Source organism: Microtus oregoni, unplaced genomic scaffold (assembly GCF_018167655.1).
Source record: "Microtus oregoni isolate MIOR12 unplaced genomic scaffold, Mior012 000079F_ref0000094, whole genome shotgun sequence".
Lineage (NCBI taxonomy): Eukaryota > Metazoa > Chordata > Mammalia > Rodentia > Cricetidae > Microtus > Microtus oregoni.
Genome location: NW_024544537.1, coordinates 613,977 through 635,825, shown reverse-complemented (window position 1 = coordinate 635,825; position 21,849 = coordinate 613,977). Strand labels below are relative to the sequence as shown.

The 21,849-nt window shown below is 39.1% G+C and overlaps 1 protein-coding gene across 1 annotated transcript; it reads left to right on the top strand.

Moving 5' to 3' along the window:
* Positions 1–17,089: 17,089 nt before the first annotated feature.
* Positions 17,090–21,080, top strand: LOC121441578 (nuclear receptor subfamily 0 group B member 1-like). Its single transcript, XM_041642796.1, has 2 exons — positions 17,090–18,254; positions 20,836–21,080. Exons 1-2 carry the CDS (start codon positions 17,090–17,092, stop codon positions 21,078–21,080), a joined length of 1,410 nt encoding a protein of 469 aa, XP_041498730.1.
* The last annotated feature ends 769 nt before the right edge of the window (positions 21,081–21,849 follow it).

The window sequence follows — 21,849 nt, the reverse complement described above, 5'->3', positions numbered from 1 at the left end:
ACATTACTAACTGTAAATATGAGGACATTACTACCAACATTTGAGAAAAAATAATTCCAAGCAAATTCTACAAAGAAGTATACACTAACAAATCACACACCTTAGACAAAGTGAAAAAATTCCTAGAAACTCACAAGCAATGATACCTGACTCAATAAGAAACAGAACATCTAAATGAGCATGCTAAGAGTTTAAATTGTTTATCAAAGAAATTCCAAAAAAGAATTTGTGATTAGGCAACTTCATTAACGAAATCTACTCAATGGCTAACTCCCAGTTAATGCCAATATTTCTTATATTATGCCAAAGAATAGAAGAGCAAGAAATGATTCCAATCTGATCCTTTATTCCTATCCAAATATTGTGGGTATATATGGCAAATACAATTATATATAATTAAAGTATATGGTGTAATTTGATATACGTTTACACTGTGACATGATTTATACAAAAGTTAAATTACCTCCTTACATAGTAACTCTTGTTGTAGTGAGAATATGTAGATTCTATTTTTTCTCCTAATTCCAAATATACAATAAAATATTAACTATACCAATCATATTATATACTTGTTTACAAAGCTTGATCTTCTACCTGAAAGTCTGAATCCTTTTGCCCAAATCTTCACTTTCCCCAAGTTCAAGCCCCTGGAAAACATCACTGTCCACTCTTCTTTCTTCGTTCATCTTTCTTTAAACAGGGTGTCATTATGTAGCTCAGATTAGCCTAGAACTCATTATGAGCACAGGCTTGCCTCAAACTTTTGATTTTCCTGGCTCAGCTTCACTAGTGTTGGGATTACAAATTTGTAATACTATGCCCTGGTTACTCTTCATTTCTGTTAAAGTTTTCTAGATTCTAAACATGTCATATAGTATTTCTCTTTCTGTTTCTGATTTGTTTTAATTAATATAAAATCCTTTTTGTTCATTCATTTCACAAATATCAAGAATTTTCTTGTTTTCATAACACACACAGGGTTTCTTTTACAGTTGATACACAAAACACAAATTCAAAGGAAATCTGGAGTATTTGGAGCTACAGAATAGGTGGCAGGGGAGAGAAATACAGTCAAGACTTTGAAACTAGCACATAACACTTCATGAATAAAGTAACGCTTATTTTAAATTTTTTAGAACTTATTCTACTTCAGAAATATCTGTCTACTCCAAAATTCATTTTATTTTCTTTTCCTCTCATAATACAGCAGGCAAACTTCTCGGAACACATGGTTGGGAGGAAAACAATTACTTTTCCCACCTACTACTATTATTGTGCTAAAGGAACATAGCAATAAAATAACTTTTAATGACATATTGCTATAGCCCTCATCAGAAAAGCTTTTTTTTTTTTTTTTTAGTAGGTGGGTATAAACACAGAGACCCACAACTGAGCAATGTTCAGAGTGTGAGAGACACTTTGGAGCACTAAATCCTAAATGGAATGTCTTTATCAACCCCCCCCATCTGGGATCTATGCAGAAGAGGAGGCAGAAAGACTATAACAGATGTGGTAGATGACACCAAGGAAACAGCATCAGCTAGGCACAGCAGGACTGAGGCACACAGGAATTTACAGAGAGTATGACAGCATGCACAAGACCTGCACAGGTTTAAAGCCAGAACTGAAAGGGAGAACTGGAGACAATTCTTACCCCTAACCAAAAAGCTCTTTCAATTGATGTGTGTTGGAAAAGAGTAAGTCAGTTTTCCCCAGTGAAGTGTCACTGGGTATATAAGCCGCATCCAGGGTAAGTTCCATGTCCAGGAGTAGTTGACCAACACACACACACACACAAAACTTCATGGAGTTTATGCTTTATTATTTGTCTTATTGGTCTTTCATTTTGATTTTGATTTTTTTTGTTTTGTTTTAGCTGAGAAGGAGAGAGAGAGATTGGGTGAATAGGGAGGATGGGAGATTTGGAGTTGGGAAAACAATTCAATCAAAATATAAAAAAATGAATAAAATAAATTATTGTTCCCAGTTTTCCTTAAGCCAGCTATATGTTTTTTTTGGTTTTTTTTTTTTTTTTTTTTTGGTTTTTCGAGACAGGGTTTCTCTGTGGTTTTGGAGCCTGTCCTGGAACTAGCTCTTGTAGACCAGGCTGGTCTCGAACTCACAGAGATCCGCCTGCCTCTGCCTCCCGAGTGCTGGGATTAAAGGCGTGCGCCACCACCACCCGGCTGCCAGCTATATGTTTATGACTAGGTTCAGTGTAGCATGAATAATAAAAACCCAGAGAGAGAAATTGGGGTTCAAGTTGAAGATCAGAAAAGCAAAGCAACCAAGTCACTAGAGAGCTCTTACTTCTACCAAGGCTCAGACAAAGGATTGATCCAGCAGTGCTCTCCACCAATCTCAGATTCCACACTCCACTGAGTTCCTGTCTCTTCCCATCTATATTCCTCTCTTCCGCCAGCCATATCATTCCGGTCTCCACCTCCCTAGTGCTGGGATTAAAGGCATGTGATTCCAAGTGCCAGAATCACTTTTGTGTGAGCTCTGTTTCTCTTTTAGATAGATTCAAACTTGTGTAGTCCAGGGTAGTCTTGAATTCACAGAGATTCATCTGCCTCTGTCTCCTGAGTCCTGGGATTAAAGGTATGCAGCACCACTCCCTGGCCTGTATGGTTCACTGGTGTGGTTGCTTTGCCTCTGACCTTCAGGTAAGCTTTATTTATTAGAATACAAATAATATACCACAATAGTTCAGGTCGGTAAGGTGCAGAGAAAATGGTGGCATATTAAATTACTAGTAAATGTGTTAAGAGACATTTAACCACCTAATTAGTTTGTCATTCATCATCCTGCTTCTTGGAAAGGAGATTCGTTGGGTGGAGAGAAAGTTGTCATTTTGACTGGAAGGCTTGTAACAGTATCGGAGAGAAACTATAGAATGGTGCCCATGCTAAATCCTAAAAAATATTGAAATTACTTAAGAGCCAGGAATTTTCATACAGGTCAATTGTAGGTAAAACAGACCAGAAATTCTATTCTGTTAAAGGAACTGTTGTTTTGAATTGAATGACTGGTTGTCAAAAACTTATTTATCCATACCCAACTAAGTTTTTAAAAGAAGGTAGGAATACATATGTTATGCAATAACAATTAGTGGAAAAGTAGCTATTAATTTTACAGAGAATAGGAAGAGGAATGTGGGAGAGTTTGGGGCAAAAAAAAAATGAAGGAAAAATGTCAGAGTTATATTAAAATCTCACAAAAAAAACCCAAAAGGGATGTGAGAGGGTGATTAAAATGAACATTTGGATACACTGAAAGAAGAAATATTATACAATGTCTTGAGAGATATTCAATAATTATCATAATAAGGAATAAAAGAGTATATAATCCTGCATTTTAACCTATCCAACTCTTTTGTTACATACACATTTTATGTAAATTAATCAGAATTCAAAACTGTATCAAAAATATTGTAATGATACACTACTATAAAAGATAATAGAAATCTACTTTACTAAGATATGATTTTTTTTGCTCTTCATAATGTCTGTGGCACGATTATGGATATATAGAAACTCTAAAGCTACTATGATATCAGCATTTGAAGAATTTTGCTCCTCCAACCAAAGGAAAGTATATGCTCTTAGTATGGTAGAAACCTAAAAATCATGGCTGACTCCATAATTTCTCTTCTGCCATACTATTTGTTGCAGAATAGTCAATTCAAATGTTTTTATGTCTATAAATGAAAGAAAAAAGAGAGTCAGGTTTTTTTTTTTTTTAAATACTGTTGTAAAACATCCAGGCATTGCACGGCTATGCTCCATTTGAGCTCTCAGCAACTGGGATGACTCACAGAAGATCAGTGGAAGGGAGAGAGTTCATGAAGGAACACATAAGGGGTTTACAAGAATCCTCCCCTTAAGATATATAGGCATTTGGATTGGTGCATAAATCATAGGGGATAGGTAGTGTTCACAACACAGACATATAAACATATACAAGGCATTCCTTGGCGGTTTATCCACCTAAATGTCACCAACGCTCCTGCAAGGTGCCCTAATTAAATTAATTATTCCACCAAGCATCTCTTGGATAGAACAGTTTCTTTGAAGCCCATCATAGAATTAATAGGCACAGAATAACATAGAAAACCATCCATGGAACATGTAAAGTAAAAGAAATGGTAGGTTTTATGGGACTTAAATAACATATTCGTCACACCTTAAGAAATTAATATACCATGGGATGAATGTGTCCAAAGTACAACCATGTTCCATTTGGAATGAAAGAAATATATCAGTAGTAGTTTATTTTCCTTGATTTGTTTTTGTTAGCATTTATGAAGCAGAGTTGACTCTTCTTCCATCAAGTGCTTATTTAGATAATGTTAGTACAGAAAAGAAAAAAGTTAAGGCCTGTTAACTCACTTGACTGGAAAATGGAAAACAAAACCAGGACCTCAAAACTCTTTTTGTATTGAGCAGGGGGATGCTAGAGATCCTGATTTTAAAATGTGAAAATTTGACCCATCTCATCTGACTAGTTGATTCTGATCTCAGTATTATATTTTTATTCCTTCCTTGGAGTAATGAGCAAAACAATTGATCATACTCTGTGCAAGTGGTTTAGTGTCATCAGAGAGCTGAACATGAGGATTGTAGTTTTAATATGAGAAGACTGGTGAATATAGTTGAACCATGAATTGCTTGTATACAGTAGGGGAACTTTATATACGGCTTTTCCTTTCTCTGCTATTCCATGTAATTAAAGACTAGTCCTGACAATGTATTTCCCTGTGCGAGCTAAAATAGTGCTACCACGAGACTTAGGTCTACAACTTTAAAGTTAAAGTTTAGGAGTGAATTTTTTAATATAAGAAAGTGTCATTATTTCAAAATTTACTCTGAGAGTAGACTATTATTAATATTTTAACACATTGATACATTTTTAATGAAGAGTGTAAGTTTCTATGATACAAATTCATTTCATGAGGAACAGAAACTTTCTGCAGTGTGGGTAGTACTGTGTTAGATAACATGAGAATGCCTTTCTTTTACTAGGAGGCTTACATAACCTGTTTCGTTGACATCAGACTTGTCCAGGGAACCTGAGGCATCCTTCCTTGTAATAGCTGCCACATTGGTGGAATGATGAGGATCCAAGCTAAGGCAGTCATAGGACTTGGCCTTCTCTTAGGTGATATGTAAGTATACGGATGCTCTCAACAAGTTAGAAGAACACAAGGGATTCACTCGTAGTTTCCTGGAATCTATATTTTCCAAGGGAGAGTTTAGTACTGACTTTTTTCTATACTACTTTGTATAGTGTACTCTTGCTATGAAGACCCTATGTTCTTTTACTTCTCAGGGTCTAGTATAACCTGTCCATCACCCCAAGTTTCAAGTGTTACTCACTAGTACCACAATTTCTGTCCCATCTTATCATTTTGCTAATATGATAAGCTGAACGATATAGATGTAGGCATAGGATATACTATTCCCATTGATTACAAGTATTATTTTAAGGTTTATTTTTGTTTTATGAAGACTTCCCTATTGGAAATATGATTTCGTTACATTATTATAATACAAAAAAGACAATATTGGGTTTTATTTTTACACCCATTATTCTCAAATATAGCTGTTTATTGGGGTTACTTGTCTGGTCTGCTTCTTATCAAATTGTGTCCAGGGCATATCCTGTTTTCATGTAACCAGAGCCTCAGTAATTTTATAAGGTCTCCAGACAATACCAAAAGTCAGCCGTATTTGAACAGTCAAGGTTTACAGAGAGATCCTCACACTTTAATGTAACATAGTGTATTATGAATATCTATATTATAGAGGCATTTTGGAACATTTAAGTAGCCCAATAATTAAATGTATTGAATATATTTCTGTGCATGCATATATGTACTGATCAAACCAGACAATTAACATTTCCATCTGCAATTTACCACTCTCCATTGTAGTAACCTTGCAAATACTGTCTTTTAGCTCTTTGTAAAATCCATAATAAATTGTTTGGGGTTATAATTCTCACTTTATGATGTAAAATATCAGAACTTAATCTTTTGCAATGGTGTTTTGGTACCTATTATCTAATTTCTGTCTATTTTTCTCTTCCTCTATCATGCATAAACTTAAGTAATCAGTCTTCTACTCTATTTCTATAAAATCAAAATTCATGTTTTCACACGTGAGTGAGAACGTACAGAATTTGTTTGTCTATATCTCAATTATTTCACTTATTGTAGTATCCTCTGGTTCTATCCATGCTGCCACTAATAGCATTTCACTATTTATTATGATGAATAATATCCTAGTGTGTGAGTACTACACTGCTTTCATCTATTTATGTGTTGATGACCATCTTCACTAATTCCATGTATTGGCTACAAGGAATAATGCTTCAATAACTATAGTATTATAAATATCTCTTTGATAGGCTGATTTCATTTTCCATAGATACATATCCAGTACTGGTATTTGGGGGACCATATAGTAGTTATGTATGATGTTTTTGAGGAACATGGATACTGCTTTCCATAACTGCACTAAGCTGCAATCTCCACTAACAGTCTGTAAGAGTCTCCCTGTCTCCCTTTTTCTGCATAAAGTATTTTACTTTCGTGGTTTAATATTTTAATTAATTCTATGAGAATTTCATATAATGAAGTTTTAAAAGTGTATAAAATATATTGCGTTTTAAATGAAATACTATAATTTGTGATATCACAGAATATTGTACGTCTTCCTCAGACTCTAAGGGCTATATTTAGAAATTTACTTAAGTATACTTGTTTGGGCCTCCCTTTCTTATTATATGTAAGTGACTGAGTGCTAATGAAAAGCACTATATGCTCCACTTTAATAAAATACAGCAGAGGTTTGCACAGAGAGAAGCAATGCATTATACAATTTACCCTTTTAATAGGACTTAATGGCCTTGAAATGTGAAAGGATATGCTCTACTGACCTTTAATCAAAGAACTTTCAAAGGATACCTAGCAAATCAATATATAATCATAATAAAAACCTTAAGTGAACTTTTAACAGATGCTAAACAAGTTCAGCCCATTTAACAAGTTGAGTCTATTTGGTATGACCTTTGCTGTCTAAAAAAAAAAGACATTTATTATTAAATTAAAGCTTATTTACAGACTTAAAAGATTCCAGTAATACACAAGCTACTTTCTTCTTGCACAAAAATCTAGATACAGACCTGGATGGAGGTGGGTGGTCCTTGGACTTCCCACACGTCAGGGAACCCTGATTGCTCTTCGAGCTGATGAAGGAGGGGGACTTGATCGGGGGAGGGGGAGGGAAATGGGAGGCGGTGGCGGGGAGGAGGCAGAAATCTTTAATAAATAAATAAATAAATAAAAATTAAAAAAAATCTAGATACAAGAGAAACACCAGAATATAATGTAGTGTTTCGAGGATTGGGAATCTTAGCAGAATTATTATAAAATATTTCAGTTCTCATTCACCTGCATTCTCTCCTACTTGTAGAATGTTAACATTAAATGCTAATATTGCTGAATAACTACTGAATCAGTTTTGAGAAAGGTAATTTCTACCTTACAGAGCACTGAACAAGGCTCATAGAGAAGAGAGGGCAGACACAGAGGAAGAGCAGGTGTGGGTGCTTGATAATTGTTTAGGTGAGTAACTATGGAATTGCCCATAGAATAACAAGGATTTGCTCAGCCAACAAGAGAATGGAAAGAAATTCCATTAATTCGGCCATGCACAGAAAACAGGGAGAATAATCAGGCCACATTATCCATCGTGTTCCATACTCTAAGACCTGCTCTTCGTTCTAGAAATGGAACAGAGTGCTTCAGTCCCTGTTTTCATAGGATGAATATTCTTGCAGTAAAGTCCACTAATCAAAAAAGAATTCAATGAAGAAGTATGCTCAGTAATAGCAGCCAAGAAAACTGCGGATGGAATCAGGCAGTAAGGATAAAGAGTTCAGAAGTGGCATTTCTGACTAGGGACTCAGGAAGAGCATATGTAAGACCTGATGGCGGTAAGAAGAAGTCAAGTGATGTGGAAGGCTATAATTTGAGGACTGTCAAGGAGATCAGATAACAAGGGCATAAAAAGCAAGTGATAGAGTTGGAAAGAAGAAGTCAGGTTCTTTAGTATGGTAAGGGCTATACTTTTATGGGAGCATAAGTCAAGGATAACTCACATTAAAATGAGGGATTAGGGTTCCTGCATCACTTTTTTTGTTTGATTTTTGGTGTTTTTTGTGGTTGATTTTGGCTTTTTTTTATGTTTTTTGGTTTTTTGAGACATGGTTTCTCTCTGTAGCTTTGAAGCCTGTCCTGGAACTAGCTCTTGTAGACCATGCTGGCCTCAAACTCACAGAGATCTGCCCGCTTCTGCCTTCCGAGTGCTGAGATTAAAGGCGTGAGCCCCTACTGCCCGGCTCCCCACATCACATTTTAGCACAGAATCTGTGTAACCAAGTCTAGAGGAGGTTTGTGCAAAGTTTCATCTCAGAAATGTGTACATAGACCCAAGGTACTGAGAAATTCCTCAACTCTGAATTTTTCAAAGTTGGAGCTGGTTCGGGAAACGACTATTATGTTGTTTGTAAATTGTCTTTTTCATCATCTGGAGGAGGAGGGTTGAGAAAGGAAAAGAGTTAGTTAGGGGAAATGATTATCCAGTTACGGGTAAATGTTCTTGCCTGCTTTCTCCCCTCAAGCCCCACTTCCTTAAAAACCTGAATATCTTAGAGTATAATGGCAACGTGGTTTTCAAAAGTGAACAAGCTCAGCAGAGGCGTGCCGATGTGCTTATTGTATTACTTGAATCAACTGTGCCCTATCTACTTGGAGTCATCTCCTGGCAACCAGTTCTGGATGATAGGCCACAAATTTCCCCTGGCATGCCTCTCATCCCTTCCCTAGTTTCTTCTGTTTTAGACCTCTGATTATAGTGCAGGTGGTTAACTAGCCCCCCTCATGCCACTGTGACTTACTTCATACTGACTTATTTTGTACCACTATAAATTCATAGTTGAAGAGGACCTTTAACCTAATGGAATAGAAACTTATTGCTAATTCAGTGTTCTTTGTGGTGGATAATTCTGGAAAGCATTCTGTTATACATCTCTTGGAATACCAATAGAAACTCCTTTGGTTCCTTTAATAGTGGCCATGGTAACACACTATCATTCTGGTGTTTCCGTGGTTCCAATTTCATATTTCCTATACCTTCATTATTGTTCCGGAAATCATCTCTCAGGGAAGTCCTCATCTCATAACTTGTTTCTGAGACCTTGAGCTGAGTCAGTTTGTTTGGGGATATTTAGAATTAGTTTTGGCTCTTCCTTTCTTTTTACAACCCAACTATTCGTCATGGCAAAAATATCAGCTTGGAAGTGAAATTTCTAGTTCTCTTCATTACCCACAATTTGCTTTGCTGCAAAAAAAAAAAATGAATTGTATCTGGTGATTTTTTTTTCATTTCTGTTTGCTGTTGTTTACTCAAAGAAAATAATGAGATTGTTGACACGAGGCCTGAATGGCTTACATGGACTGCAGGGATCTCTTACTGTTCAGCACATTTGTAATGTAAACGTATAGAGCCTTTTCAATGCACAAATTTGGTATAATTGGGAAACATAATTTCAGAAAACCTAATGCTACTGACTTACCTCACCATCTAGCTCTAACAATTCACATTTCTGAGGTACTGCTAATGTTTCTTAAAGATATATAACATTATTTTGTATATTCTCAGCAAGCAAATAAAATGTGTTTGCCCTCACAGTACTGAGAGTTAAACTAAAAGCTGATTTTGTTAAGACAGGCAATCAGTATTCAACACACTGAAGGACTGACCTAATTGTTAAAAACCACACAATCAGGTGAAAGGCATAAAGGCTGAGCAACTTAATGAAAGTAAAGGAGAAGTAACTATGGAAGAAATTCCTCGCTCGTTGTTGCATTCTCGAGTTATATGTGCTTTCAATATGCCTTTTCACCGGCAACGTAGATGTGATGATTGTGAAGAATAAGTTGCTAAGAAAAGCCAGAGGGGAAAACAAAATTTCCTAGGAATTACAGCCTCATATAGGACAGAAGTCTGTCACTAAAATTGCTATCAGAAACCCTGGATGTCAATGGAGTAACCATTTTCTAACTTTGTCCTATCAGTTGAATTGGTCTCCTTGCAAACAGCCAAGTCAATGAGACAATCATTTTCAAAACTGTAAGTTGGTCAAGTTCACCAAATAGATACTTTTACCAACATCTGGCATGAATATGGATTTAAAAAATCAGTAGATTTAGTAAAAAGTAAATCAGTTTGACGAATGTTACATTTGGTGGTTGATTAAGAAATTTGCTTTTATTTATTTATTTATTTGTTCATTCATTTGAAAAAGAAAACAAACTATCTCTTTTCATTATACATACCAATCCAAGTTCCCACTCCCGCCATCCACTCCTCAGAAAGGGTAAGGCACATTGCTCTAGGGGGAAGGTCCAAGGCCTTCCCTACTATATCTAGGCTAAACAAGGTATCCCTCCAAAAAGAGTAGGTTCCCCCAAACACCAGTACAAGCACTAGGGATAAATCCTGGTGCCACTGTCAGTAGCTCCTCAGTCTGCCCCAGCCATGCAACTGTCAACCACATTTCAGAGGGGCTAGTTTGCTTGTTCCTTCCTTCTCAGTCCCACTGGAGTTGGTGAGCTCCCATTAGCTCAGGTAGACTGTGTCAGTGGGTGAACCCATCATGGTCTTGACCTCATTGCTCATATTCTCACTCCTCCCACTCTTTAACTGGACTTTGGGAAATCAGTCCAGTGCTCGGATGCAGGTCTCTGCCTCTGTTTCCATCAGTTTCTGGATGAAGGTTCTATGGTGATATTTAAGATACTCATCAGTCTGACTATAGGGCAAGGCCAGCTCAGGCCCCCTCTCCTCTATTGCTTAGGGTCTTACCTGGGGTCATCCTTGTGAATTCCTGGGAATTTCTCTAGAGCCAGGTTTCTTACTAGCCTCATAATGGCTCCCTCAATCACTGAGAGCAACAATAAACAGAAAGTTGCTTTTAGAATATTTCAGGATCACAGTGATTAGGAAAGTTCTAATTTCAACTCAGCAACTGGAATCAACCCTTAAGATGGTTGATTACTTTTTTGATAGCTCATCTAGAAGGTAATATAGGTTTTATGAACTACTCTAATTTTATAATACTGTTCACATGATGTTCCCCTTGAAAAATAAAGAAACCACCACTGATATTCTCTGTCACCCATTTACTAAAAGGACTGAAGTCGATGGCATCCAATCTGATAAGCCCAGGTTTAAAAACTGGATCAAATTTCAAATCATCCTGTCTTCTAAGGTCACATAGTTTACCGGCAAAGGTCAGTTTTACAATTTTATCCAATCTTATCCCCACATGGACTTGACTCCTGCATCCTTTAGTGAAAGCTGCATGACTTTGAAGTTGAAGGTTGTGTTCAGGCAGGCAGGACAGCTTTACTCCCACCTTGAGTTGGAACAGATAATGGATTCCACAAAGCAGGTGTCCAACTGGCCAAGGTCATCACACAATGAGTTGGTCTTGATATCTGAATTGCAGTTAGGGACAGACTCAGCATATGACAGGTTAATTTGATAAGTGTCCTTTTGTCTTACTATCATAGTGGCCTGAGACTATGGAACAAATCAAATGAGAAATTCTGTGTCTCCCTTAGAAGGTTATGTCTTTGCTAATCCTGTAGTGCCTAGCAGGCTAGCAAAACACACTGGTGTATTTGGATGATTTTGCTTCCCAAGGGCCATTTGTTCGAAAAAAAAAATGGAAAGTGGAAATATGAAGTCAGTTTTCTCCTGACATTTCCAAGGATGAATACTTCTGAAGGACAAACAGGCAATCTCTCTTTAGAAACAGTCAATCCAAAGAGCTCAGAAAGTCCTTCAGAGTTGTAAATAGAAGATCAGATCACCACTTCAAGGGAAAATGCGAAAAAACTAGAAGACTCAGCTACTGAGAAAGAACAGGAACAATGAGCACATTACAAATTAACCTTTCTCTCAAGTTCCAGTCACATACACTAACGTAAAATCCAGACTCAAATGCACCAAATACGTAAGAGTTATCTATAATTAAAGTAAGACAAAATGGGTTTAAGTTTCTAGGCTATTTTAAAACATAGTAAATAAAATAAAATATTCTTAAAGAAATCCTTGAAAGGCATTCAGTTAAGGTGCACATATTACAATTACTTCACAGCCAGGACTGTAACTTAATTGTTAGACAACTCGCCTAGCATTCCTGAGGCCCCTGAGATCAGTCCCCTGCCCTGCTCAAACCTATTGTAGTCATGCATGCCTATAATACAAATATTCAAAAGGCAGAGGCAGGAGAATCAGAAGTTCAAGGTCATTCCTGAGTACACAGCAGATTGAGGCCAGCCTGAGATATATCAGATTCTGTTTCAGAACAAAATAAACAGGAAAAAAAATAGCTTGTAATGTTTTATTTTACGTACTACTTTGCTAAATGGCAGAACATCAGACGCAAACGAATATACATTTAGATTACTATATTCCCATTTGTACTTAACAAAGGGGCAGCAAACGTTTCTATAAATCACCAGAGTGAGAAGAAGATATAAAAGTCTTTTAAAGGCTTAACAAAGTAGGCAGAGACAGAGGAGAATCCCACATCAAATATTGATTTATAGAAATTTGTCCACATTTCATGACAGAAAAAGCTAACCTAAGGGTGATTCATTGAATTGAATTATGTATTTGACAATGGCTCAATATCTAAACTATATAAAGAATTAAAAATTTTACATACCCAAGCTCCAAATAATCCAATTAATTAATGAAAAATGATCCAACCAGACAGTTTTCAAAAGAAACACAATAAATATATGTGAAAAAAGTTCCTTGTCCTTAGACATCAGGACAATGCAAGTTAAATCTACCCTGGAGCTCTCTTTCATTTAGTAATAATGTTTCTTATGATGAAAGAAAACAGCAAATGCCAGCAAAATTACAGGAGAAACCTAACCTATAAGGGTTGGTGGTAGTGACAAGTAATTCAACCCCTATGGGAATCAGTATGGAGGTTCTGCAAAAAAAAAACCTAAAAATAGAATTTCCAAATAATTAAGCTCTGTCACTACTAGGCGTATATCCCAAAGGAATCAAATTCAGTGGGAAACAGAGATACATATACCCATGCTTACCATGGCACTCGTAATAATAACGCTTATGGTACCAGTGTCAGTGTCCATCACTGGATGAATGAATAAAGACAGTGTAGCACACATGAACAGCGCAGTTGATTCAGAAATAAAGAAAAATGAAATCATACTGTTTGCAGAAAAAAAGAATGGAAGGAAAATGAACATGTCAGACAGAATAAGCCATGACGATTGCCACATTTTCTTTCTTGTATGAAACTGAGAAAAAGGACAGCAAATGAGTGTAATATAGGGAGTGGGCATGATAAAATATATTAAGTGCATTAATAAAATTGTCTCAGGAAGGCCATGACTCCGTATAATTCACATCTCTTAATAATAATAATCAAAGAACACTTTGAGAGCCCATTATATCTTGAGAACAGAGGAGTCCTAATTTTTAACTGCTAACTCAGTTCTCTTTTTGCTTTGCTGTACGGATTGTAACAACATTTGTACTAGGAGCTATGAATCTAACAAAGTCTGCTTCTTCCCTAAAGAGTCAGCAACACAGCGACTGTGTAGGAACAGGCTGCCTTTATGTTGTCAGATTACGATGTTCTTTCTTTCCAAAGTTAAAGTTGCCCAACAAGCACATTTTTGAGGATCTACTGTATGTAGAACATTAAACTAATTGGTAGGTACGGAGTGACAGATTCCTTGTATGCAAGCATCTTTGATATGGATTGGGAGAGACAATTGCTAAGCATCGTTTAACTAAGGAAACAGATCATCAGAGGCTAAGAAGAAAATAAAATTATAACTAGTGCCAGGTGGTGGTGGTGCACACTTTTAATCCCAGCACTTGGGAGGCAGAGGCAAGTGGATCTCTCTGAGTTTGAGACCAGCCTGGTCTACAGAGTGAGATCCAAGACAACTGAGGAAGTTAGACAGAGAATCTTTGTCTGGAAAAAAATTATAACTAGCATTTTGACATTAAGGTGAAAGACTTGGGTAGCCTGTGTTTTAGCTAGGCTGCTTGGGGGTTAAGAAAAAAGATTGTTAAGCAGCAATATCAAGTATAATTAATGCAGGAGCTTGAATATTCAAAATGACAATAATGGAATGGGCAATGAGTTAACATTGTCAATATGAATTCTTCTTGTAGATCTCACAACCCAGGTGTAGTGATATTTCATTTGTATTTTAATAAATAAAGTCTGCCTGAAGATCAGGGAGTAAAACAGCCCCACTGGCCAGTCTTTCACACCAGACAGTGTAACACACACCTTTAATCCCAGGAACCACACTAGTTTGCCATAGAAACTGGGCAGTGCATGCCTTTAATCCAAGTGGTGCATGCCTTTAATCCCAGCCCTAGAAAGGAATATAAAACAGGAGGAGACAGTTCTCAGTCTCAGCCTCATTCTGAGACTCCTGGAGGATCTCAGGATCGCCATTTCAGACTGAGGTAGAGGTAAGAGCCAGTGGCTGACTGTTTTGCTTTTTTGACCCTCAGGTTGAAGCCCAGTTTCTGTCCCTGGGTTTTTATTACTTGTGCTATACCCCTGAGTAGTTTGAATCTGGAAATGGGGATATAGAGGATAAGTGGGGACAAATGCTTGAATGGAGAATGAGGAGCTTCAGCAAGAGAGACAGCGTTATGATAGTGCTTTTCAGTATTACTTCTTGTTCCATAATGTATCCCCTGCTGTCCTAAAACTGAGACTTACCATGTTTAATAGTCTTCTAACTATTTTAAACAAATGAACTCATATATAAGAACTATATCCTATATACTACTGTCTACTTTTTACATGTAAGGTGCTGAGGAACTTTCCTATGGTAGGTTGAACAATGGGCCCCCCATAGGTGTGCAGGCCCTAGTCATAAGAAGCTGTGAATTTATTTATGGAGTGAAAGAGGTTTTGTAGATGTAATTAAGTTTAGGATTTTAAGATGGCAATATCCTTCTGGATTTTGTAGGTGGATTTAACACAATCGCAAACTTTCATAAAAAAATCAGAGGTTAATATGGAGACAGAAGAGGGACTGATGTGTCCAAGAGCCAAGGAATGCAGGCAGAAGCCTGAGGAGGCAAAGCAATAGATTCTTCCTTTGAACCACCAGAAATGGATGGTGCTGCCATTTTAGTCTAGTAAAACTGACTTTGGATTTCTGGTTCCTCAAACTGTCATATGATAGATTTATGTTATTTGTGTTGCTGTTCACCACTACATTGGTGGTAACTTTTTTATAGCAACAATAAGAAGTATGTTCCCTAAGGCCATGGAACTACAAAATAACAAAACCAGGATTTAAATGGAGTTCATTAGATGACGGGGCAAGAAATTAAACCTCTGTAACATAGGACCTATCAAAGGTAGAAAACAAATTAACTGTTGAGTACTCTGCCCTAAATGTGACATCCATATCAAGCCTCCAAGACATAGGGTGTATTACATAAGCTATGGCAAAAAGACTATAAGAGAAGAATGTTACGAAACTCTTTCTTTTGTACAAAACAAAACCATTGCCATCTTGAACACATAGCAGTTATGGCTACCTATACAAGATCCACATTAAACAAGATAAAAATAAATAAATAAATAGATAAATAATAAAAAACAAGGAAGTAGGGGGACATGAATTGGGATGAAGAGGAGAAGAAAATCAGCAGGAGAAGGTGATTAAGTGATGGTAATAGGGGCGAATATGATCACAGTAAAGTTTGCACATGTATGAAATTGTCAAGACGACAACAGGGAAAACTGAGGGTGCCCTCAATTTTCTTATGTTTTCATGGCCCCACAGAACTGAACGGGGAGGGAACAGAAGAGGAAGAGGGAGAATGGAAACCAGAGAGAGAGGTCCCATACCAATTGCTGTGTTCTAATCCCCTTTCCTGTTCAGTAACGCCAAAGGCTGGTGCTCTTAAAGTTGGGGGGCTTGTGGGTATAAGAATTGGCAAGTTACACAAAGCCAGACGGCTGAATAAAGAGAATCCCCTATTCTCATGTGAAACTAAAGAAAGGAGGCTCCCAGAAAAATGCCCAGCATTCGGGCTTTCTGAATCTTGTTTTTGTCATTAGTATCTTAGGAAGGTTTGAAACGGACAGTAATCAGCTTTCTGCTTCTACAAAAGAATGAGAAGTTCCCACATTAACAACCCTGCGATTGTTATGTTCTCACGATTCAGCTACAAGTGCATACTGTTCGCAACCCCTGCCCCCAGCTCCTTGACCCAAGCATCCAGGACAGAATCGGTGATTAATTGAATTAAATTGAACATTTGTTATTGACTGCTTCCACCAATAATTTTCACATTTAAAGTGCATATGTGCATTCTGGGGATGGATTTCATTAAAACTCACGTGCAGGTAGTTTGGCTGGGGCTGAAGAGAAAGCATTTCAGCCTCTGTGTATGATGCTGACGCTACTAGTCTAGGGTCTACGCTTTTCAAGGTCTTAGTAAACGAGAGCTCACCTTCCAAACGTTTTACAAAATGCAAGTTATACAAATTGTGATCGCTCCATAAAAGTTTATAAAGATGCCATAGAAATGGACCGTTTTCCTGTTTAAGCACTTCTTCCCCCCAAAAAGGAAATAGATTAGATGTCCAAAGGCAAGAGTTGGAACAGAGCCCTAACTCGCTGCCCCAGGTTCACTACTCTTCTCTAGGTAGGGGAAAAAAGGATACAGTGAAGAAGGAAGGGAGGGTCCACGAGCTCCAGCGCTGAGACGTTCCCCTTGGATTTCCAGCTTCTAAGGAGTGTTTGCCCCTTTGAACTTCTGAGGTCAGGAGCGCACACATGCAAGCGCAAAGGCGCACCCCCCTCTGCGCCCTTGTCCAGGCGGAGGAGGCGGACGCGCTTGCGTGCGCGCTCAGTATAAATAAGTCCCAGGCGGCAGCCACTGGGCAGAAAGGACAGCAGGAGCCTCTGGCCATGGCGGGTGAGGACCACCCGTGGCAGGGCAGCATCCTCTACAATCTACTGATGAGTGCAAAGCAGAAGCAGGCAGCTCCAGAAGAGCCCAAGGTGCGCTTGGGGGCTCAGTGCTGGGGTTGCGCCTGCGGCTCTCAGTCCGTCGTGGGTGGGGAGGGACTGCCCGGCGGGCAAGCCATGCCCCTCCTGTACCGCTGCTGCTTTTGCGGGGAGAACCACCCGCGCCAGGGCAGCATCCTCTACTCTATGCTCACCAGCGCCAAGCAGTCAAATGCAGTGACCGAGGCGCCCAGAGCGCGATTCGGAGCTCCGTGCTGGGGTTGCGCCTGCGGCAGCGCCGAGCCCCTGGTGGGCAGAGAGGGGCCGCCGGCTGGCCGGGCCCCCTCACTCCTGTATCGCTGTTGCTTCTGCGGAGAGGAGCACCCAAGACAGGGCAGCATCTTGTACAGCTTGCTCACTAGCGCCAAGCAGACGCACGTGGCTCCGGAAGCTCCCGAGTCACGTCGTGGAGGCGAGTGGTGGCAGCTGTCCTACTGTACGCAGAGTGTGCATGGCCCTGAGGGGCTGCAGAGAGCACACGCCTTGGCGGTCCTGTACCGCAGCTACGTGTGCGGTGAAGAGCAGCCCCAGCAGAGCGGCATTGCCTCTGGCACACCCGAGAACGCGGATCAAATGCCCGCCGATCTGGAAGAGCAGCCTAGGGCCCCCTTGTGGGATGCCTCGTCTGGCGTGCAGCGTCCGTTGGCACTCAAAAATCCACAGGTGGTGTACGAGGCAGCATCAGCTGGCCTGTTGAAGACGCTGCGCTTCGTCAAGTACCTGCCCTGCTTCCAGATCTTGCCCCTGGATCAGCAGCTGGTGCTGGTACGGAGCTGTTGGGCGCCCCTACTCATGCTTGAGTTGGCCCAAGATCACCTGCACTTCGAGATGATGGAGATCTCTGAGCCCAGCGTGCTGCAGAAGATGCTCACTACCAGGCAGCAGGAGGCCGAGGGCGCAGAGCCTGCAGATACCCTGACCACAGAGCAGCCATCCGCGGAGGCTGTGCACCTGCCCTCAGCTGCTGCAATCCAAGTCATAAAGAGCTTCTTTATCAAGTGCTGGAGTCTGAACATCGATACCAAGGAGTACGCCTATCTGAAGGGGACCGTACTCTTTAACCCAGGTAAGCCTTGTGCACTGTCTCTCCAGGTCAGAAAAGCACCATCCCTACACACAGACACTTAGGAATTTTCAGCGGCTATAGGCGTGTTGGAGCCCACGTGACGCCTCCTGATGCGAAGCTGACGGACACATCCTGAATACCCTGCCAAGTGGGTGAGCTTCTGCCAGAAACTCCGTACTAAGTGGATTGGGTGAGGAGTAAGCTTTTTACTTGCCCCCCCCCTCTAGTTTTATTATCTGCTGCTACACAAGTTTCTGCCTTCGTGGGACATGGCTCTCTCTTCCCTCTTTAGCTGCCCGTGAAGTTCAGTAACATAACTTTTAAAAACAACAAATCGTTTTTGCTCATTTCACACATGCTCTGCTTACATTCCTGTTTTCCAAATGTGCCTTTAAGAAGAGTTTGTGTTGTGTGCAGGGGGGGGGGGAGGGATGGAGGGGGGGTGATAAGTCTTTCTAAGTTCCTCCCCTTCAGGAGTTAGTTAGTAGTTCAGCCCAGCCCAGATTCTGCAAGTCTGCAAAACACAACACAAGTAGCTCAGGTGTTTTTTTTTTTTTTTTTTTTTTTTTTTTTTTTTTTTTTTTCGAGACAGGGTTTCTCTGTGGTTTTGGAGCCTGTCCTGGAACTAGCTCTTGTAGACCAGGCTGGTCTCGAACTCACAGAGATGCGCCTGCCTCTGCCTCCCAAGTGCTGGGATTAAAGGCGTGTACCACCACCGCCAGGCGCTCAGGTGATTTTTTTGAGACCACATGAGAAACAGTTTTCTCCCTCTTTACAGCAATTGTTAATCCTGCTCTATTGAGATTCAAAGTGGAGACCAAGGTCTTAGCTTTCAGAAGTTGGTATTTCCAGCAGTTTCCCACTTTCCTTGACCCTGTTTCATAGCCTTTGCCTCCCCTTAACGCACACTCCTCCCTCCTCCCACCTTCCTCCCTTCTCCTCCCTCCTTCCTTCCCTCTCTCCTCACTCACATTCTTCCTCTATTTTTGAGTCCTCTCCCAATAGGAGTGTATCCCGCCAAATTGTATGTTTTTAAATAATAATAATGCACCCACATTTGTGCAAGGTGTGACGTCTATAGAACATGGGGCCTCTTTCCTTATTACCTTTCTGTATCCCCTTGTTTTTATGTTTAAAACTTTACATATAACAAAGATACACAAGGTTTTAAATTATATATGAACATGTAACTAGGTTTTAACATAAGGAGCTAAGTAAAGGCTAAGGTGCTATGTAAACTGTGGAGTCCAGCAGTTTTATCTATCTCCACTGAAGGGAAGTTTTGTGTGGGTAGAAGGGTACAGGTACCAGGGTGGGGCAGGAAGATGTGAAGAGGAGTTGGAAAGAAGGGCCAAACAAAACAGTACAAATGAGAATGCCATAAGGAACCCTCTTTGTTTGTACCCTGAAAAGATTTTTTTTTTAATGCAAAGAAAAAGAACTTGTCACTTTAAGGAGAAGGCCAGTGACTGTGCTGTGAAATGTGACTGGGTGCCTTCACAAAACGAAGCTTTGGCAAACTGGAAGTAGACCTAGAGAAGCTTTGTCAGTGGGATATAAACACAATCAGATAGAGATTAAAGCTTGAGTGTCAGGACAGAACCGAAAGGAGGATGTTAATACGTGGATTGTTTTAGTTAGAATTGTAATCTAGATAAGTGTTTATTGTGTTCCTTTTTATGATTTGATATGTGTCTATAATAGGAATGTTTCTTTTCTGTCACGGTTTTGATTTTTAAAGCATCATGTTTTAAATTTGAATTTTTTAAATTTTGTAGAAAAAGGAAGGAAAATTATATCATCATTTAACTAAATCTGTTTCAAAGTTACTTTCAAATCATCTTACACTCTGTGATGCTTTTATGTCTATCTTTGAACCTTTTAATACCACTAAGAAGATACTTCTAAAAAGACTTTTCTGTCAGTACTTTTCTCCAAAAGAACCCTTTGGAACATGAATTAGAATCATATTTTTAAAACTTTTTTCCAATTTGGAAAGCATGGTTAGTGAGTAAAATATTAATCCTTAGCATTTAATTCATTATGAACCTCTGAAGTAAACATCACCTTGGAGTCCAATAATACAAAACACAGAAGTTCGTGGTTTTGAGGGTTACAATCTCATGACTGGAAGTAGGTATAATTGTGGAAAGGAATGGTAAAATAGTTGCAACCTGGCAAAACTTCATATCATTATCAATTGGTATATTTTTCATAGGTATATTTCTCTTGAAATAACATCAGTTTCTTTCTCTTTTCACAGAACATGATCCGGAGCTGTGATGCATTCAGTTATATTCTAAGTGTACTTTTGTTGGCTCGCCACCAGTGTTGTCTAAATGTGCTCAAACCTACTGCACATTCAATAGAAATCAGTGCATGTTCTTTCATTCTTAGAAGTGTTGTTTCTGAAAACTTAGGTCTGTTTTTAGCATGTTATTCTTGCCCCCAGAAAGCACTTTTAATCAAGAAGCTGGAGCCCTTTTTAACTGGAAAGGGACAAAAAAAAATCTAATGTTGAATAAAAACGTAAGATCTCTGTATTGAGCTATTTGAAATCATGTGATTTTTCTACTTCCAGATCTGCCTGGCCTGCAGTGCGTGAAATACATCCAGGGCCTTCAGTGGAGAACCCAGCAGATCCTCACCGAGCACATCAGGATGATGCAGAGAGAATACCAGATCAGATCGGCTGAACTGAATAGCGCCCTTTTCCTGCTGAGATTCATCAGTACTGACGCCATCACTGAACTCTTTTTCAGACCCATCATTGGCGCAGTCAGCATGGATGACATGATGCTGGAAATGCTCTGCGCACAGTTGTGAAGGCATGTGGGCCACTCAAGTGCACTCTCCCATAGAAGAAGAAAATGGTAGCTGTAGGCAGGAGAGTGCTAAGTATAGTGAAAGCAAACTTTCTTGTATTTTTTACATGCATAGTATATTTGTATTTGATTGAAGAAATACTTTAGTTATAGACAATGTAAAACCCCCTCTGCTCCACACTGGTTCCTTATAAAGGAAAACATTTGTTAACAATAACATAACTCCATATATCTTTAAGATCGCAGTACAATGCTAACAAGCTAATTTCACAAATGCAACTTCTCTTTCCATTGACCCAGTCAAATCAAATTTATAACAGTAAGTTTTAATAAAATTTAAAGCATTAAGCATTAATTAGAGAGTGTGTTCTTGGTGTATGCGTCTTCATTTTTTTTTTTTTGGTCTTTCAAGACAGGGTTTCTCTGTACCTTTAGAGCCTGTCCTGGAACTAGCTCGTGTAGACCAGGTTGGCCTCGAACTCACAGAGATCTGCCTACTTCGGCCTCCCAAGTGCTAGGATTAAAGGCGTGCGCCACCACCGCACAGCTGCATCTTCAATTTTTTAATGTAGCTAACATAACTGAAGGTATGTTTATAAGTAACTTCAAGAGATTTAACAGTTTGTCAGTGCCAAAGAAAAGTTATTTTGTCTAGACTCATTTCTACCTCCATTAACTACATAAAAGATTGTCGTTTTTCCTACTTGAGACTCACAAGGTAATTTATGTTTTGAAAATGAAAAAAAAATATTTTCATAGCTTGAGTTTTG